Genomic DNA, 22156 nt, shown 5'->3' with positions numbered 1-22156 from the left:
AATGTCATCCATACACATGTTGGCCATTGTCTGTTTACGTGGTGGCGTCGCTGTTAAGAGCGCATACTATATTTTCTATTTATTACGAGCACTAAAATTGTCAGAGCCATTATGAGAGCCAGAGGTAGAGCCTGATAAAGCAACTGTAAAAAGATTAAAGGATAGATTAATTATTGCAATGATTAATAATAATGTCTTTAGTTTTGGACATAATTTCTGTCGGTTATAATACTATTGTAATTTTTTAATTGCTGTAATCTGGGAATGCAGCTAAACAAAGGTCGAAAACAGGCAACAAACTCAAGCAGTCAGAAGATATGACAGGTTGTAAACAAACTCCCCCATTTACCTTATTCATTGGAAGAGAAAATGAAAGCAAAGGGTACAATTATTACGCCACGTGTCAGTTGTAAATATCCAATATACTTTACACACCAACGTCCTGGTTCAACTTTGACCTAATGCACACTCACAGTTTTCCGTGCAATGACAGATCATTACCAATATTCTTGGCAAGAACTTATGTTGTAATAAACCAGAACTATCCTTTTAACACTGAGCTCAGCCAATGAAAACACCTGTTAGGTGCCTATCTTTTGCTAGACAGTTTTCTTCTAAACAGGAACTAAATCCTCTTTTCACATGAAAGAACACCTGAGACCACGGGGCAAAGAAGCAATCCAAGCCTTACATGCTGCATTCCACAAGAAAAGTAGAATCCATAAATGGGAATTGAAGTAAACCACGTCAAGGTAATAAACCTACTGGCTGCTCTGACAATCTGAAAATGTGTCAGGTGAAAAGGTTGATGCCCTGTCTCATCATTCCTGGATAGCATATTTGACATGGAATCAACCGTTAATCCAGAGAAAATCCTGCTGGGTTTTTCTACCAGGATGGCCTCACTGCAGGTTGGTGGGAAGAGGCTGAGGGATTGCTGGGCTGCGTTGCCGCTAAGCCACGACTATAAGCATCCCGCTCTGGCAGCATTTGTGGCCAGAGCTCAGCACTCCCGATAATGACTCATTGATCTGAGCTTCTCAATCCCTGCCTGCCTTATCTCGGCTAATGTGGAGGCATCATGGTGTGTCACAGGCTGCAATCTCTCCGAGAGACTGAGTGCACTTAGAGGTCAGCGCTGCCGCTTTCCAGTAGTGTTGCACTACGACCAGGTGGAGAAAAAAAAAGCTTTATGTATCTTTCTGAACACTCGCTCTTTTTCTTTGACAGGTCCACACTCCCTCTAACAACCATTCTGTTGTTTTTTGGAATGGTATGATATACTGTCCCTCTAGGAGTTCTTTTTATCATTTCAATAACAAACTTGCACTTCACACATCCATGATTCTTCTGGGTGCGTGATAGCCTTGCTTTGACCCCAAACATTTGAAGCTTACAAAGGGACTCCCCCAACGCAAACCCATGAAAGGCTCCCAAATCCACAGCCATTTATAACTTTTGAGGCTGGCATGATAGGAAAGAGCAGCAAGTGGGAGGAGAGGAGAGGGCCAAAGGGAGGAGAACAGTAAATGAAAAGTCTCCATGGAGCAAACAAGTTCACTGCGCTACAATACATCAGCAGGCTCATTTAGCCTACTTTCCCTATTGGCCAGAGCTACTGAGAGTGCAGGAAGACATCATTTTTGATGAACAAAGCCAGAGAACCACAACTACAAACACTGTAGACTATATGATGTGTGTTTTCAATATAATTTCTTCAGGGTCACTGGGCTGAGAGGGAGAGTGGTGTAGCCCCAACATGCATTTCCTTAAAAACCACTCTAAATCCTGTGGTGCATCTACTCTGTGCGCAGGAACTCTGCATCCATCCACTGGTCACAATATTAATCCCATATGACCCTCAGTCAGTACTGGGTCTACATAAAGAAAACACTTTCAGAAAAGCTGATCACATCCTCCCTACAACTCCTCATCTCTATCCCACCGTCATCATCCCTCTTCCTCATTAACCCAGAGGAAAGCTGTCTCTCTCAACTCAGTCGTGCCTGAGGTGACATCCACACATGGCAGCAGACATACAGACAGCCTGACAGCTGTGGAAATACACTGAGCTTCGGCAAAAATCAAAACTCGGCCTCTCCGCGAGATTTTAATGACTAGTCCGTCTTTTCCCACTTGAGTTTAAATCTGCAATAGCGAGACACACCTGACAGCACCGACGTTTGACTGACAGGCAGGATATCCTACTCTGTGACCCTGCAGCCCTCCTCTTGAGCAGCTCTGGCAGCGGGTAATGAGCTACGGGAGAGGCCGGAAGTATAGATTGCAAAGTGGCTAAAATACAGCCTTTGTTCAGAGTGAATTCCTAGATGGTAAAGACAGAAACCAACGGGAAGAAGGCTACCCAGGCCCACAAGTTTTTACAGTGGGAGTGCAACTGAGATAATTGCAGTTATGTCGGCTTTATCCCAGTTTGAGGCAATGTTCTGCTTTGATGGACCTTGAGGGCTCTCCTCCTTGGAGCTCAGACCTTAGTGGGTGTTCAGAGAAAACCTAGTATGGGGTAAAAAACACAAGGGTCTGTGTTGGTGGGGACGTGTTGCTACAGGTACGGGGGAGATTAAATGTGATCTAGGAAGTTCAGTTTGAGTGACAGAGTTTGAAGGTTTATCAGTTGCCAAAACACTAGACAGTGGTTCATAACACTATTAAGAAGTATCTTATAATTGCAAAGTTATCCACCAAGGTGATATTCATTTTGAAGGATTTGTGATATCCTCCTTCTCAGCTATCATGAGGTTGATGTGAGACTCAAGTTGGACTTGAAAGTTAAAAAATCTTAACTTGACTTGACTTGAGACATAATAACTCAAATGATCTGGTCTGTGTTCACTTTAAATATTTTTGTATAACCTTACCCACCATGCAAGCACACACTAGGAATGGCATTGTCATGACTGGATGACTACCCTGTCAGTCAAGCTCCTTGCAATGTCATACTATTTTATCACGTTAGATTCATTGGCCAATAATATTATTATTAGACAGGTACTAACTTTTATTTTTCACTTTTTCTGTAGCTACGCCATAATCCCTTTGAAACAAATGAAAATCCAGCTTTGCGCTATATTAAATAGCAAATACCCGGCAAACTCCACTGTGGATAAACTGCCTCGTTCTCACACTCTTCTGTGGCCCTGCAGCATTCAGCAATTAACTGTCAATTTGGTATGAAACCCGTCATGGGTCGAGTGCTTCTTGTCCCAAAAGACAAGATTAATACTTTTGCCAAACAGAACAAATCCAACACCAATGTGTAAGCAGTTAATATGGTATGTTATCATTGGCCCCAGTGATGCATAGTAGATACACAGAAAGCCATGACGATAATGGTCTCATAATTTCACATCATTTTAAATAAGCAGTCTCAGAGTTAGATGGTAAAGGTGACTGCCACACACTCGCCTTGTATTTAGGGGACTTTCATTCATTTCATTATCAATTTGCTCAGAATTGCTCCATGTCTAACAATTTCCTTAAAAGTCCATCTTACTTGACAGTAGATCTAGACTAATAAAATCAACAGCACTTCCAGCTTAGCTTTATCTCACGCCTTACACATTGCATTTACATCTTGACAAAGGTACCTCTCAGTTACTGCTATCTCAGAACAATATGTTGGGCATAACACACCTAATGGTTGTGTTTGGCTGCTCCACAGCAACCCAACCTCACTTTCTCTCACTCTTTGCATCAACACTGCAGGCAATGCACAGCTGTGAACAAGACAGAGCCTCCCGCGATCCCCCGGCCCCTGTCCCGCCTGCATGATGTTTCTGAAAAATATTTTAATTGACACAGCAATTAAGCAGGACAAGTCAAAACAGAGCTCCTCTGGAACCTCTGTGTGAGGAAAGAGTAATCTGCTTCCCCGGGCAAGTTTATTTTGAGAATGTCGAGTATTCATCAGAGAAGTATGGCTTGTATCGCAGCCAGAGAGAGTTCACTGCAAAGAAAATATTTGGGGATAATGTGTGATTAACTGCAGTGTATCACCACTGAGATCAGGGAGAGATTAATTAGTGTGTATCTTCATTAAAGGGTCATGCCAGTGCTTTCGCTATTTAAGCCCTTTTACTACAAATCAGCTTTTTTTTCTTTACAAAACGAACAATGGGTTACTAGATTTATGCCTTTTGTCTACTTCCAAGAATGTTTTCATTCATTTATGTATGAAAATCTACTTACATAGGGTGGAAATTTATAAAAAGTAAAGGTAAAGCTAAATGTGAATTAGATGTAGATGATAGATGATTAGTTAAATGTTGCTATTCAGAAATGAATTAATATCTCTCAAATGCATTTACTTGCAACAATAATTTTGATTAGAATCAAAGCGGGCATTATCTCAAGTTTCAAGTCTCTGCAAGTTGATTTTCACACCACGCTGATGTTAGTGGATGTCATGCAGAATGACAAACACATTAAGAAATGTGAAAAATTACATCATGGTTTGCATCATGGTCAGCAGTAAAGTCTGTGCAATTTGTACTTAAGGGAGTAGGACATGCATTATTGGAATCGTCCTTTAAAGACATGCAGTATATCATCCATTTCACCGTTTGCATAAACCACACTTGGTTTGGCAGCAATATAATGTGGGTGAGCTGCTATGTACCACAAAAAGAAAAGATCTGGGAACACTCATTGTAGTATTATGATGCAGACAATGAGCTAAAAGACATTTCTACATGTGCACATTATTGTATATTCACTATATCCCCAACATAATATAATACATAGCTTTAAATGCAACAGATTTTCTAAGTAGATTTCCGGACATGAAGGAGATATAAGTCATAAATAAATATCTGCTTACTCCATAGCCCAGTGAGGTTAACAAAGATGTATCACCGGCAAGGGCTCGTTTTTTCAGATGATATTTATCACAATCAACCTCAAGACCTTTTTATTTCCTAACAAGCATGTGAAGGATGAAGTCTGAACCAAGGCTGCAGCTTCAAGTTCCACTGAAATGGAGCATTTAACAGTAGCTCTTACCTTCATAGCATTCATCTCTTGTCAATCCTAATTTCTGATTAGATCAGTAGTGTGTCATATTAAAGAGAATAAAGATCTAATGGTAGGCTACACTGGTATAGTCTTGTATCTTACATCTCCTGAGGAAATAGCATTTAATTAAATGGCACTCATTTTTAAGAGATTGTTCACAGTAGACCTTATGTGAGACACACACAAACCACTGACGAAAGAATGATAATGTCTACAGGCGTATCAACACACATATAAGATCACATGAAAGCATCCATCACAATAAACTTAAATTATAAAGGAGAATTAAAGAGGAGAGGAAACCCTTTGACAAGTAAAGCATCAGGTGTGTCAGTGATTGTCCGGGTTCATGACAGCTCTTTTCAGAGCTCGTTCAGACTTCCCCTCTGGTTAACGCATGAAAGTGAATTTTCTTGACATCTCAAGAGGCAACCATTGCCAAGCAGCTGAAGCATGTTGCTAAGAGAGAGAACCAGGGACGTGTTAAACTAAGAAGGGTGAAGAGGCAGAGGTCGGCCCCAGCTGTGAAAAGAGTCGCTGCCACATCTATCAGCGATTCTGGTGTCTGCAAGCTAAAACTATTTTAGAACTTGACACAACTTGGATCTTGGGTTCTATAAGAGGTTTTTCTTCCTGCCATGTTTTGACAAGGTGAAAATAACAAGTTGATATTATGCACCTCATACAGCATCATTTAAAAATGTCAGGGTTTGTGCTCCCTTGTTGATTTAATTTCAGTGCCCCTTTTTGTACTGTTGCTTTAGCTCAAGCCAGAAAACATGCCTGTTTTTCCTTCAACCATGCAAATCATAATAAATGGAGACGTCATGGAATTAATTCTAAGCTACGGCAGTTTTTTGATGCAATGTTCATCCCGCAAAACAAAATGTGTGTTCTTTCTGTTGAGAGGCCGATGACACGTACAGGAAAATTAGCACCACAGCAGCCTTGTTCCTGTTTCAAAGCTGATGGTCATAACTAGCGGGATTACATATTGTCACATGGAAAACGTGTCTTAATTTAAACTGGAAGCACCTCCCACATACCTGAAAGGACACAGGCCAAACAGGCAGTCCCCCAACAGCAATTTTTATTTCCAATGCAAAACTTGACAACGAAAAGAATCTTTCGGACACTAATCACAGCTCAGACACTCCTCAAAAGTCATGTTGGAAAAATTCACCCGATTTACTACTAATTTCCACACGCTCCATTGCTGCCAGTGAGTCCTACGGTGCCTTGGAGATTAACCCACAAACACAAACACATGACTGAGCTTTACCGTGGGCTCACAGTCTCAACAGACTCAGTGAAGAGTTAATTCCACAGTGCATTCCATCCCCACAGTGCGTCATTAAAAGCGCTGCATCTCACCTAACCATCATTTATCTCTCCACCGCTAATTAGTTCCGTTCAATTACCTTTACTCAATGCTGCTTCCACATTTAAGAAAACAGGAAAAGCTGCTTATTCATTGCTGCTCTCTTTGCCAGTCCGTTAAATATTCCCCCGGGTTGGTTCCACTAGCTAGGGCCTTTTTTTCTACAGGGAGGCCTCCATTAAAAAGCCATCGCTCACCATTGGGTCCAACACGTGACAGAGGTGGGCGCTGGGACCCCCTGCAACCCCTCTCGGGTCATGCACTATGACGGAAAAAGGAGGTTAACTGACTTAATTAGAGGCTTTAAAATAGTAAACACTCGTCACAGTTGAGCTGCCTTACTGAGCTCCATCTGACAGAGTTATGAGCTGAAGAGGAGAAACACTGCAAAGGTGGGTGATGATATCAGTCATTAACCACCTGAGGTGGAGTTGGGAAGTTTGTTCTAGCAGTGAAGGCAGCAGAAATACAACCACAATGGTGACAAATGTATGGATGGCTGCCTGATTACACACCAGTGGAGCTCCAGTTAAGTGACAGAATATGGACACGTCCAACAGTGTACAGTTACTGACAGGACTTTCTGTGTGTGCAACTTTCTACCCTGGAAATCTTATCCAACAAACTTCTTCAACACTTTCTGCAACTTCATTCCTAACTGGAAACCCTTGCTGTCTGTCTTTTTTCCACCCTGGAAGGTAAAACATAAGTATGTCAAAACTGTGAAGGTGGGATTGGACAAGTGGGGTAAAATTCGATCCACACTGTAGCCCAGGAGAGAGACTTTGGACTGATCGGAGCTTGGAGGGAAAGAAGTAGGAGTGAAATCCAACCCTGCAGTGTGCCTGCCTCTCTTTCTCTCTCTGCCCCGGTTTCTCTGTCTCACCCTCCCTCTGTCAGAGCGGTTCATCTTGGACTCTAGGCCCGTTTGTCTTCTCACAGAAAGGAAATGCAAAGTAGGCTGCTCTGAAACTCTGGGAAACGCCACAGGACGTCCCTGGGGGGAAATTAAATATGGCCACTAAGATCCACACAGTAAAGTGGCAATAAAGTATTCATTAACCCTCCATTGAAGGGGTAAGCAGGAAAACGAGCAACTGAGTTAAGAAGTCAAACAGGGATTTAGCACACACAGTAACGCCAACCCCTCTCATCTGAAGATTTACAAAACAATAAGAGGACTCAAGAGCATGTACATCCTATTCAGACAAGCAGGGAGATCAAAGAATCAAAGAAGGGGGTGAGTGATTGGACAAAGTGAGCAACATTAGGGCATTACCAAATAGTTTCACAAACATTACCCCTGATACTCATAATCCTCAGTGCTTTCATATTGCAACACATGGCCACTACTGGTTTGGAAGCATGCCAGGATAGGGCGGAAGATGTAAACAATGCCCTCAGATCCTCTTGACTTTCATTTTCCCTCCATCCGAGGACCTCATTTTTCACCTCTGTTCTAAACTGCTGTCCTCGCTTTGCAACTCCACAGTGGTACTCCTCGGACCTGGAATGAAGAATCTATAGGCAGCACAGAGAAAGGCCTGCGGGATGCTGTGCGCCGCATTCATTGACAAAAAAGGCCTGATGCCAGTTTGACGCCCACCCCCAGGTCTCCCAGAATGTGAATGAACTTCTGTGAATAAGAGGCAAACCTACACAAACTCCCCTGCAGCTATAGGACCTTCACAGGGGGAAGAGTGTGTGGGCGACGCCAAACAACAACAACAACAACAAGGGGAATTGCATGCCAGGGTCCCTCTTTTTCACTCCTTCTCCAATCAAGAGGAGGCACCACCGCAGGAGGGGGCCTGAAAGGATGGGTCGATGACAAAAACGGCCTGTCGGGGGGTCACCGCTGGCCCTGGCCCGGCCTCAATGGATGTGAATGAGAGTCCATCCCCACACATTGCAATTAACACCTACTCGACCAACAGGCAGGAGGCAGCAATAGGGGAATCTCCAAATCAGCATTTCAAAACCAAGCCACTACAAAGGCATCAAAGTACATGCATTGTAATATGCCTGAGTGCTCTTATGGGCTAAACTCTTCAGTGTGTCTTGCAAACAGCTTCATTTCCCCTTACAAAAGTGGACTAGTATATGACCTCATCACTGACCAGATGAGGAGGTGGGAAGCAGGGACAAACACGCTGAAAGGATTGGATGAGAGGGTTGGGTGAAATGCTGACTGCAATTTACTCTTAACATGCTTGAGTGAACTCTAAAATAATGATCAGTATAGCATCCAGTTTCTGTGCTCTAAACTTAAACTGAAAACTACATTTCCTCTGTCTTCTTAACAAAACCATATAAATTGGGTTTGATAGTGACTACACATTGGTTTAAAATACTCAACAGTAACTTCTGCATTTTGATTCTTTATGTGTCACCGAGTGACACAGTGAAATGGTGCACTGTGTCTGTATTTTATCATGTAAGTTCAGATTTTCTGAACTTGTAATATAAAGCCAAATTACACAATGTCTGGCTCCAATCAGTCTCTGTTTCACCTTTTGATCTGCTTTTTAACCCAACCGACTCAATGCACGAAACTGTGCTGATTAACTACTGATTAACAGGAACCAGACACATCATATGTGGAGAACAAGCTGCAGATGAGGAGTTTATTTATACATGGCTTCTATTCTTGCATACTACACATTTATAGCTCTGTGTTTAGAACATACTCAGCCATTTTAATACTTACTTAATTCACATGTCAGCAAATTACTTCACCATCATTGGCTTGACATAATGTTTACGCAACTTTTATAATCAATATTTGTGCAAGATTATCATGAAATAAAGATAAAGTGCCAGTGAACTGAAAACAACTTATTAGCTGTTTTATCCAATGGTGTAAATATTGTGGACCTCAAAGAAAAGAGGTCATATTAAAAGGCCCATGCCTCAGCTCTGAGGCAGTGAGACACATCTGAAACTCAATCTCCCACTGACAGAGGGTGAGAAATTATGTTGAAGTTGTAGATCAGAGGGGGGCAGTGGCCTTGACCTCCCTGGTCAGGGTCACGCCCTCCCACTTGACCTTTTGAAGAAACTCCCATATACTTAACGTCTTCAGGGATCTACATGCTTGGAGACGGGCTTTAAGAAAACCTTTACTTAGATATGCTGTTTGGCCAGGACATACAGCATCCATATAAAATAGGCCTATGTAATAATGAAACCGCCATAAACTTGAGTATTTGGGGACACTGACCTTACATTTATATTTATTCATTTGGCAGACGCTTATGTCCAAAGCAATGTACAAATGAGGTACAATCCAGGCCAGGAAAAAAAGAGACATTTAAATTACTGCATACATTAAAGGCCAACATGCTCAGCCAGAGGGACATATATGTGCAACAGTGCAATAGCCTTTAGTCCAAGATTAACAGAATAACTGCCAACCAATAGTAAGGAGAGCAAAGATCCAATGTTTCCTGTATGCTTATGGCCACAAAATGTCCATGTAAGAAAAGTATGACACATAAAGCATAATCTAAGATCACAGGAAGAAAGTATTTCCAGAGCAACTAGTGTCTATGATTCAGAGATTCGAGTGTGATATGAGGTACTTCTTGAGATTACTTCAAAGCCTACAACAGCAGAAAGGGAGTGACTCTACTGTTCACACCGGAGTGTTGTAAACATTTGGGAGCTGGAAGGAAGGCGCAAGAGTGAACAAGTGATGACTTGGCTTTGGGGGTGGTGTGGTGTGTAGGACTGGAGCCACAGGCCTGGAAGTACAGGGGTGCCGATCCCTTCAAAGGCTGGTACGCCAGCACTGGGCTTTGAATATGATACGAGCAGCTACAGACAGCCAGTGGAGGGAGGGATGTGATACGGGAGAACTTGCAGAGGTTGAAGACAAGGCAGTTTGCAGTGTTGCAGAAGATGACTAACACTTGAATATCATCCAATATATTAATAGCAATTCATTGTCTGCTGATCTAAGATAACACAATTTGCCTGTGAGTAGCACAATGACGATGGGGGTAAAATCACCAATGTGTCCAGGTGACAAGACAATTTAGAGTGGGCAACAAGTACATTTTTCCCTTGCATATTTTTACTACACGTTACTGACTCCTTCCCGTCTATTTTTTTAATTTTAAAGAGTAAATCCTTTATGAAACCTGGGCGCAGGTTTGAGCTGGATCCACAAACGTGTCTAATCCGTCTGGACCATTATTCTACCTGACACCTTAATCTGCCACAAGAGAAACACTAGCACTAAGAATATACAGTGTTGAGCCCCAGCGGCGATACAGAGACAAAGCCAGTCTGAGTCCTCAACCTGTTTATCCAGTCTCCACTAATGCCCTGTTTTCACAGGTGAGAAAAGACATAAAATCCCAAAGGAAGTTGTAATTATGCCACCTAGAAAAAGGACCAACCTTGAAGCTTGGCAGGTGTGCTAGATACCAAGTCGTAGAACCTGGCTGCCTACTTGGTTCAACCAATATGTCAAGCCTGAGAATGCTACCACATTGTCTGTTAACAGTTTCCTGAACAAAGGGGTTGCATAATAACAAAAGATCGTGACAGTTTTCTCCACATTACTGAAAAGTTTCATAAACTTTAATCACACCTGACAGGGCTCCCATGATGTGACTGACAAGGTCTCCAGCTACAATAGAGAACAAAACCTTGCCCTGGCAGGTTTTGTGATTGCAGGAAATAACCAAGCACTGTCTTATTACTTGGTTTGACCATGTGGGATCATTTACAGCTCCAACATGTTTGACCATATTCTGCATAGAGATAAAAGATATAATTGCATGAGCTGCGCTCTGTTTGTAATGGTTGCCCTAATTCTGTAATTTTGTCCATTTCATGTAAAGCTGGAAAAAAAGGACCATAAATAAAAACATATGGAAGTAGATGCTGCACTGGTAGGGAGAAAGTGATTCACAGTATCTGGACAATTTGGCTGGTATTTTCCAGTCTGGTGAGGGAGGGGGTTAGTGGGGGTAAGGCAACAGATGCAACAACATGCCTGTGAAAGACAAGACGGACAGACAACACTGGGTCCTCAGTCTTTTCGAGAGACGATCTTGGTTTCACTTGAGGCGAGGCACTGACAGAGCCCGTAACCCGACTCAGGAGGCTGTTCCACAGGTGAAACCCTGACCAAAGAGGGAACACCACGCTCTCATCACAACATATCCCTCTTTCTGCAGATGCTAAAAGAGAGCAGGGCTTCCATGCCAGGAATCCCAAACACCTCGGTCCTCATGCATTTACTGCCGTTCCCATGCCAGGGGAAGAGAAATAAGTAGAGGAGGGACGACAGACAGAACTGCAGCAGGAAACCGAGCATTCAAAGATGAGTTAGACTATATTTAGACGACACTCTGTCACCTTCAGTTTCCCCTGCCCACAATAATCCCCTGGAGATGTATAGGAACCTTGTTACCTGCTAACACTCCTGCACCTGCAAACACACAATAAATCCAGCAACCATTGGCCAGATGTTCCAACATCCAGAGACAAGCACTGATACTATTCCCTCTTTTATCAAACATTAGGACCACCCAAGCTGCCTGTGATACACTTTACAACCTTGCGGCCATATGGCATGAGAATCAAGTAGAGCAAGGTGCCAAGTAGTTATATTCTGTAATACTCAAATACAATGACTTGATTCATCGGCCATCATAAAGAAAGGCTTGTGTGCATTTAACAACCATGGGAAGGGGAGAATAAAACAGATATTCCAGGAGCTGCAGCATCAGCGCTGGGTGGGAGGCACAGACAGCACTAATGGTTGGCTGACACAGCTATGAGATGACACTGTGACCGCGACTTTATTTGCAGAGGGAAACTGGCACCATAAGAGATGGACACGAGATTACTGCTGGATTCAGGGTCAATGTGCTGAAAGGCGCCAACATACTCATCTTTTTTGGAGGAATATCACACTTCTATCCCACACATATACCTGACAATGAGAGGGGTAAGAATAGAAGCAGCATCGTCTCCTATAATACTGATGCACATGGCTGACAGATTTAATAGCAAAGCTTTATGGAGATGAATTTGTGCCACATAACATTACTTTTAATTACTGATGTGCGTAGAACATGCTAAAATGAAATGCAAAACCCTCAGTCTTTTATGCTGATTACTTGCTACACTGACAAGTAGAGAATGAAAGTTTGCTTTAAAAAGCATTGAAATACCATCTACGCAGATTTATTGAATTCCACTGGTGCTCTGCTTTAAACCAAACCCCATGCAAAAGTGCACTTACGATTTTTTTCTCCAGCCGTCACTATCATCTCCATTGCATTCCAATGAAAACAATGTACCAACTGAACTGGAAATAAGTGTAAAGATGGTCCTATCAGTCATCCGCCAAATAGAGGGCATAGTTTAGGTAGCAAGGGCTCACAGGCAGACAGCTAATCGATCCCCGATTCCTGACCTGTCAGCCTGAGACTATTGGACGTATATACGTTTAACGATTACTTCTGACTAGATAATCACCCAAACCTCGAATTTATACGAGGACTCCGGCTGGTCAGCAATCATATTTCATCTGAGGACGATTGCTGATTGAAATGCAATGAAGAGTATGACAGTTTGAAATATACAGCCCTGCGTTCAGAATTCAGCTTTATCAAGGAGATGAATGCATTCCAAGGCTACATGAAACAAATCACTGCTTTTTGTATTTCAGCGCAGAGTCAAAGCAACATGATTTTCCAGACTAATAAACTAATAAACATAAGGCATGTCCATGACTGAAATCCATTTTATATTACTCCACAGTGATGCATGGATTTTGGAAGTTGGGGGAGCATCTGTTGGGTTACCTCCCAGATAAAAACGCACAAACCTCCACACGCATTAGGTAGAAGAAATCGCCATTCTGAAGTCATGTGCACCACAGTGGAGGATTAACACTGTTTCTGGAACACTGGGCTCAGACAAGACCTCACACCACAGCCTCCTCTTGCTTCAACACGCACTGTCTTCTCTACACCCACTCAATCACATTTCAAATGTTTTACACAGTTAAGGATGGCTTCTGGCCAACCGGGACCTAACAATAAAGTGACAGTCTTGACAGCTGAATCACAGCAGAGTGCAAGTTGTGCCGGACCAAGCTGCGTTTGCACTTAAACCACCGTCACCACCCTGCCGACTGTGTTCAATGGTTAACCACGGTGCTACAAATGACTGCTGTGTGCCTGCTGAGGGAGAAGAGAGTTTTACACTAAATATAACCTGGCTTAGCCACTGTGGAGAGAGGTTGAGGTCTGGGACATGGCCAAAGTAATAGTGGTTTTCAATGCTTTGTCAGTCATTACTTTGCTGCCGTGGGATATGGACTCACAAACAGTAATTAGAGATCACAGCCAAACATCAGCAGTGGTGCCAGACTACTGGGGCAGTGGTTTTGTGGCTTTTACATGTGGTTCAACAATACTGCAATATTACAGTGAGGATGAAGGTGTGCCAATATGCTTGAGGTATTCTGTAAATTAGAAACAGAAAGGGAAGGCTAAATAGGAAGTTTTGGTGACGATCACCTTGAGCAAATATACAAGTCATGTTGCATTTGCTTCACACTGCGGCCAAAGAAACCACATTATAGTTGTTCATTCAGTCAATATTGATAAAACACTTGGCTCAGGGCCTCAGAAAAGCATGACGTCACAGCCACTCAGCTCAGCAGTGATAAGAGTGCGAGATAATTCTGACCACTAATGTACGCCTCTGGAGCGCAAGAGCAAGCAGAAAGTGACCACTGGAATGTATAGTGTGAACAACAGGAACAACAGTTTAAACATTTACTAGTATAAGTGACAGGGCGGCAGTAAAGGGGCAAGCCCAGCGATGAACTGATATCAAACTGCTGACTTATCAAAACAACTACTTCACTGTATGGATACACTCCTAAACTGCTTTCAGCTCACATTTTCACTTTTAATCCTCATCTGTTGTTATTTCTGGGCATTCAAAGAAAAGAAACACAAAACTTAACTACTGTGTAGCAAGGGCCGACACATACCAGAATGCCTGACATTTAACCCCAAAGGGGAGTTTCTAACCCCTCCACTCTGCCACCCACCCACACAAACACACTCACCCAAACACACACACACACACTCGCACCCGATATAGACTAAAGACTTTTTACTGCTGAGGAGTAAAAATAGGAGCCTGCTGTTAGCCCTTCATGTGAGGGCGTGCAGATGAGAAATATTTGGGATAATGATGAGCCAGAGCTGCTTCCTTTCACTGCCACCTGTCCTGGCAGCGGTGAGCTTGTGTGTTGTGGCAAATCTGACCCACATTCTACTGTCATCTGTGTGGATTTTGCCTTGTATGTACTCAGTGGGAGGAGGGGAGTGTGTGTGCTGTAATCCTGTGCGCTGTTATGGTATTTAAAGGACTCTTCCTTTGTACTGACAGACCATAATTTCTTTGCAGTAGTTGTCAGAGCAGCCGTTTCAAATTTCATTAACACCAAGTGAGAGGAGGTGAGAGGTGCACTGTGGTAATTCTCACATGACTCCACCCTCAGCTTGATTACATCTGCGTGAACGTGAAAATTTACTATCATGGAGATTCTTGACCCCGTGCCTCTGTTTATTCGGAACCAGTGTTTACCTGCTGCCTGTTTATCTAAGCAGACTGAGAAAAGTCCTTGTCTAAAGATCTTACTATATGTCACTAAAGGCTTCTAGTCACCAGTTACACGTTCCTTGTAAACAACTGCATATAAAGCATACACAGCGCCTTGCTTCAATATTGCATTAAGTTGCACAGGGTAAAAAGACATTTTGTGATGAATTGAAGTGAGAAGTAGCAGAACCATAAGCATGGATTTAGATTTGGATCTGCTTAATGCATGAACTCAAATATGTCATAGGTGGAATGTGGGCCAATAGCAGTAGTGTTACACTGCGTAAAACTTCCCTCAGGAGTGCTGTGTCCATTCAGAAAATGTGATGTTTTTTATATCTCAGAGTGTGATACACAGGCAAGAAACTAAACACAACTGCACATATAAATCAGTTGACCTCTTAATGGATTTACGCTACAAAGGCACTTTGCCTTTGCATGACATAAGAGTCTCACGAAGAGGCAACGCTCTCACACAATCCTTTCAAATGTTAATTCAGTGGCTCACTTCAGTGATGGACAGCTTAAAAAATGGGCTGATTTGGTGGCACTAAATTACAACAGAATTAAATCAAGAATAATGGCTTTACTATTATATCATAGTATACTTTACTATACAATACTGTAGTATAATATACAACATTACACTACGTTCTTGTACACAAAGAAAAATCATAAAGTTTAAAAAATGCCAGATTGGTTGCTGCCACTGTGCAAAAAAACAAAATTAGATGTGCAGTGAGTTTGTTAGTTTAGTTAATAGTCGGAAAATTAATCATTTATTTAATTTTATTAATTTAATTTATAGGCAACTATTTTGATGAATCTAATTATATACATAAGTCAATAAACTGAATATATTTCCGTTTTTATATTTATATTTTATATTGTCTTGACCTGTGGGACATAACAAACCTTTTTCGCTATTTTCTGACATTCCATAGGGAAAACAATTAATCCATTAATCGAGAGAATAAGTAGCAGATCAGATCAGTAATAATGACAATTATTGTTAGTTGCAGCCCTACTTGAAATGCATTCAAGAAAAAAAATCCCAAGCAGTTAACTATATTACCATCAAATGTCTTGACTTTACTACTAGCCCACAATAGTCTTACATTTCATCCCAGGAGTCGCTTTGGGTGTGTGTTAACTCAAACTATCAGATTCTTAGCAGTTCCAGGTTGACTATTCAATATGAGTCCTCTCTTGGGATTTGCTGGCGACAGCAGTCTCGTCTTAACTAACCTTAAAATGCCAACTGATTATCTATGGCACATTCTCTTCACTCACTCTCCTTATTTCGACGAAACACTCAGTTTGCTCATCTGACATTGATTACACCTATTTGCTGTCTACACTGAGGCAGACTTCTTTCTTCTTGCTAACTCTGCCCTTTCTCCTCAGCTTATTAGCACAGAAGACGTGATAAGCCTGAACAAAGTCTACTTCCAAGGTTTATCCCCCAGACTTTACAAACTCTAATCTTGCTGAAATGTGTTTATTTATTTTTTTTGACTATATTCCCTGAATATTTTGGTCTGTGTTGCCTTTTTTAATATCACAGAAGGTGTTCTCCTTGTCATAAAAGCTGTGCACACTACATGAAGCCAAAGCAAAGCAATTAGACCACATGATTTACTCTACCTGCTTTATTAGGGAAGTGAGGGCCTCCCAAATGGAGGTCATGGTTTTGAACCTCGCTCTTCAGCTACCGAGTTAATCAGTTTGGAACATGTGTTTAGTTCAACACTGAGAGGAACGTTCGACTTTATAGCTGCAATTAAAATTTTTTCTCACAGTGTGACACGCTGCAATAATGATCAATAATTATAAACAGGGGACTGATAATTAACACATTCTTTCCTTCAGTCTCACGTTAAAAACCCAAACATTGTCCACACTTGTCGTCATACTGTGTTCCATTAAAGTTGCTGCTCAGAGGCAAACTGCCTTTCCAAACAGCTCAAGCAAAAACTTAACACCATCATGATGCATCAGGGGAAGTGCAGCCAGCTTGCCAAGGTAAGGACTACATGGGCCTCTCAAAAAGCAATTAAGGGAGAGAGAGTCATAATATTGAATGTAGAGGGGGTGCATTCCTCTGAGAGAGGCAGCAGCAGTAGACTGTGAAATTCATATTGACTGGAGAGGCAAACACACACAGGTAAGCAGGAGAGCCGAGCTTTTTCCACCCTGCTTGTCAGCCAAAGAACAGTGCCTGTAGTCCGCTGCTTTCAAATATAGTTTGGGTGAGCTCATCCAAAGATGCACCTATACAAAAGCATCCAGTCCTCTAGCATAAAAGCCTTTAGAGTAAAAGAAAAAATAAACACAATTTACGTAGGTCTCTAAAAACAACACAGCGTCTGTGTAAAGAACTGACTAAAATGATATTTTGAAAATGAAAAAGAAACTGCTGAGCTCTGGATGTGCGCTCACTGATGTGTTAAATCCTACTTGATTAAAGCAGGAAAACGCCTTCAACAACGAACTGTGCCAGTCCACTTAATTAAGTCAACTTGTACCAGGGAGCGCTGGGAAATGAAAAGCAAAGCAAACAGGGGCGCTGCTGCTCGCTCCCTCTGCTTTTCTCTGGATGCTAATCAAAGGCTTGATCTCCGAGCAGGACAGGCCTCGGGGACGTCGCTCTGCTTGGCTGATCCTGGCAATTTGCTCATGATAACACCCTCTCTCTCTCACTCTGCACCCCTCCGAACCCGGCAACCCACCTTACGCTGAAACGCACAAACACAGCCCCCCTAGAGTACACGTCTGCCTCACCAGGGAATAATCACATAATGGCCATAGAGTCATTACATGCTCCTTATTATCCCGTCTCTCTTTGTGGCTCCAATTTAGGGATTCCATAATAAAGATGATTGAAGATAAAGATGCTGCATTTGATTAACTAAAACAATAATCATGTATATTGTTTCTAAACGTACAAACAAGACACACACAATATTTCCAATATGTACATCAGCTCAGTCGTTGTTTGTGTTTTTAATTGTTTGTACAATATAAGCCTGTGGAAGCATCTGGAGATTATTACAATGCCTGGAGGTCTGAGGAGGGGGCAGCAAATGAGAATTGCATAATTTGTTTGCGGCCTGCTTTGTGGTGCAACATGATAGTCTGGTTCTTCCTCTGCAACAACCTTCAGCATTTATCAAAGCCACAATCACTCCAATTACAACTGTCATGTCATCAGTCACACAATGAGCAAACAGAGTTTAAGAAACCAGCAGAGGATAGGAAGAGTTGGAAACGTCAGAGCACCAGTTGCAGGAATGAGAGGCAGGTGTGAACAAGAGAGTGGAAGGTGAGGTTCAGGTTCCTACCTTTGAAGGAGATGAAGACACGGGGCGCGGCCAATGGGTCACTGATCACTGGGTTCCCGAGAACGAAGCTGGACAGTGCCAGGAGGGTGTGGACCGTCCACAGACCGTCCAGCTGCATGGTCGACCAACCTCCAGGAGCACGCAAAAAGTGTTTAAGAAAAATCTCTGCAGGGACAAAAACAAACATGTGAGAAGAGAAGATGCTTTCTCAACTTGATACTGCAAGAATTTTTTTTTAAATCTGCCACGATAAGTCTGTTTTCGTTTATTAATTTATGTGACGTGTCAAATGAATGGCTCCCAAGGGCCCCATCCCTGCGAGCTGTGGCGATGCAGCACCGAGGTGTGGAGATTACACCCAGATCTCTGGGAGCTTCGCAAAACTGATGAGTCCTGATGGAGAGGAGCCAAGCTTTTAGAGATGTGTACACACTTCCATTTGGTAAAAATTATGTTTGTTTTTCAGAGTGTGTGCCTGTGTGACAAACTGATGGAAAGATCATGCTGACTCTAGTGAGAGAAGTTTTTCTTCTGCTCCTTTCCATGCACACATTCCTACTTCATGACACCACACGTGTGTGCTGCTCTGTAATTACAGGTTCCCCTAATGCCAGGTTATATCACGTCCTCATGCTTACTGATAGAGACAAAAAAACGTGATTGATTGCAATCTAAAATAAAATATTAACCTCTTGCTAAAAGGCTTGCTGAAGGGGTTACAAATGATGACAGGCTCAAACACTAACTGAAACAGTTTAACAAGTGTTTCAAACAATTTAGAGATGGTCATCAATAAAGTCTCTGGTTAATGAATGATCGACCCCAGGGAGCTACCACAAAGATCCCCGCATACGTCACAAATCATCAGAAAGACTGGTTTAACAGGTCACCTCTTGCCCTGCATTCTCCATCCACTTACAGAAGGTCGTACTGCACTCTATTCCAGCATCCTGACCCCACTGGTTGGACACTCGCAGTTTACAAAGCTCTTTTCCCCATGTTTCTACCACAAACACTGGACATTTTGGACCAGGTCTCCATCTCAAACACACCTTTGGAGACATCAGCAGAGCCAAAGTGTCTTCAGACTGGCAGGCTGAAGTGGTTTATGTGCATAGCCAGCTGTTTAAACCTCAGCTATTTACTGACAATTTGTGAAGCATCCAGCTGTTTATTCTGAGACAGAGGCCAAGTGCTTCACACAAGCAGATGAAATCAAACAAGGCACTGCTCACAAATGAACACTGAGGAGACTGAAAGACACAGTCTACTCACATTAGACTATAAAGATAAATATATCTGCACTCCTCCAGTGATTTTGTGTCATAAAAGGAACAAATAAGTTCAAGTTTACAAATGAACATCTATGGAAACACATAACCATTTAAATCCATCACAATAGTTTAAACTGCTTCACTGAAGAAAAAGTACATCACAACCACTGACGCTCTCAGCTTCTTCACTGTTTGTATCCGCAAGTTATTTACTGTCACATGTTGGAGAAATGTAATGCCACCATTAAAACTTATACATAAAGAGAAAAGCACAGGGATCAGTGTGTAAAGTTGCAACATCACCCTCCCCCTGAATCCTGTTGGTTTATTCAGTGGACAATGAAGGATCTACATTTGGTCACCGTCCAAAAAATTACAGACACTGATGATGATTTGTCACATTTCACAACAACAGAGACAAATAAAAAGACTCCTCTACCAACGATACGATCGCAGAAAATATGACAATGAAAACAATATACAACTTTATTAATATATGTTATGTTCTATTTCAACGAGCAATACAAAATGTATGCAAAAAATGTCAGTGTTGCTGAAACATGATATAGATAGAAATCTGTGTGTAACAGACTGGCAGCCTTGGCTACACATGGACGACAGAACTGTAAACAGTCTGGTGTGGTATTAGAGCGCACGGTAAACTGAAAAGCAATTAAATAAATAGTAATAATGATTCATGTAAGAAGGAAGGTTGGGATCTATCGGAAATTAAAATGATGATTTGGTGTTTCTATTTACCGTTTATAGGAGAAAATAAAAGAGTCATTCTCCAAATAACAAAATCAGAAATAAAAAGCGCGCAGTTGCAGACAGGTAACCTTTTCTCATACCATAATAATAAAGCAGGCTAAATAGAAAATAACAAGCAAAGAGCAGCAGCACAATAATGCTTACCTTATTGTTACAGCTTTCCGAATAGAACTTCAGATCCAACCCTGCAACTCATTGAACAAACCAATTCCAACAGATCGGTCACTTTCGTCTCCAAGTTGAAATCAATAATAACAATAGAAAATCCCTGCGCAGCTTCTGGACAGTCCCTGTTCAGGAGGTGCAGTCTGTACCTGTGCGCACTGCGTGGTTTTTGGCCCCGGAGTTGTCAGTGCACAACAGAAAAATGACAATGAATGAAAATATTTCTCTAGTTCAACCTTGTGCGAGACAGCGAGGCGAGGAGATGTTGTCGGCGCACCACCACAACCAACATCTCGTGGGAAAAAGCAGTTGGAAACAAAGTCCCTGTGGCGTACAGAGGTCCAGGCACGCAGCGTGTTCTTCTCAGGAAAGTTGGGCGCTCCTGACTGTATGGAGGCTGGGCGCTAGCAGGTGGATGCAGGGGCCCATTTGCCTTAAACACACCCACAGGGCGGGCAGCGCGGAGCCGAGCCGCCCATCAGACATGATTTAACACGGTATTATACCACTGTGTGCTGTCACAGGAGCATGCTGGGGCAAAGAATGAACACTGCTCATCTAAATTCCATACTGAAGTTTTATTATGATCATTACTGGTTATGATCTTTATTATTACACTAAGCGCAAAACGTGGCAAACAGTGTGGTAATACTTTCTATAACTAATCTGTAACTAATGGCTTAATTGTTAAAAATTAATGTACTTTGTATCAGTTATAGGACATTAATTATTGGTAATAAGGCAGTTATAAATGGTGGTAATCTATTATGCTTATTGGTTTCTTACATAATCAGCCACAAGTCTGCAGTTGTATGTAATAAAAGGGTGCAGTTGTAAATTGTAAGATTTCCTTCTGCAGCCCTGTTCTTGAAAAAAATACTAAAAAGGTTTAACCAACCAAAGGGAGACCTGGCAGCCCAAACGTTGTCCCTATTAATGGCTTATACTGGATCTATTAAGCATTAGTAAATTATTTATTAACCATATCAGAGAGAGTGGTCATAAAATGTATAAGTATGCCAAATTGACCAAAATATTACCTGTATGAGCACAATTTAAAATCATATGATCAGATGCAAGTGCCTGTGCATACTGAGCTGATGCTGTAGTTGTACAACATTTAAACCTGCATTGCCTGATCTTTGGGCCATGGAAACAAGTTGTAAACACAACACTGACACATTATGTATCACCTTTTAAGTTGATATAGATAAATTATGTTCGTAAACACAAGATATACAACATTAGCGTTCAACTGAGTCATGTTTCTGGCCCTAATATTATCTAATGCTATCCAAAACACTTGGATTGTGTTACATAATTTTAACTATGGTTTGGGTTTGCTGAATTTGTAAAACAGAAAAACGAGATGCACTTTAGGGTCTTCAGTCACTGATTGGGCTATTTGGTGTCCATCAAATCTGCTGGTCAGAATATCAAAGGTAAGGTACAAGCTACATAAATGAACACTGAAAATGTTTTTTTCAAAATTGTCAGAACATGAATTACATTATCACTGTCTATATGTCACATAACAA

General features: G+C 41.8%; 1 protein-coding gene across 2 annotated transcripts in view; it reads right to left on the bottom strand.

Moving 5' to 3' along the window:
- sema3fb (sema domain, immunoglobulin domain (Ig), short basic domain, secreted, (semaphorin) 3Fb) overlaps window positions 1-21023 on the bottom strand; it is a 52516-nt gene extending 31493 nt beyond the window's left edge. For both annotated transcript variants that reach the window (XM_035661531.1, XM_035661532.1), the window contains exons 1-2: window positions 20598-21023; window positions 18409-18573 (exon numbers count right to left, since the gene is read on the bottom strand). In XM_035661531.1, the coding sequence (XP_035517424.1) occupies window positions 18409-18526 (118 nt within the window). In that variant the 5' untranslated portion in view covers window positions 18527-18573; window positions 20598-21023. The remainder of the gene's footprint in view (window positions 1-18408; window positions 18574-20597) is intronic.
- Between the last annotated feature and the right edge of the window lie 1133 nt (window positions 21024-22156).

The sequence above is a fragment of the Morone saxatilis genome, unplaced genomic scaffold (genome assembly GCF_004916995.1).
Source record: "Morone saxatilis isolate NCDOM2014 unplaced genomic scaffold, NCSU_SB_2.0 Contig18, whole genome shotgun sequence".
NCBI classification, from domain to species: Eukaryota; Metazoa; Chordata; class Actinopteri; family Moronidae; genus Morone; species Morone saxatilis.
The sequence above is the reverse complement of the archived record's forward strand: the minus strand, read 5'-3'. Positions and strand labels throughout refer to the sequence as shown.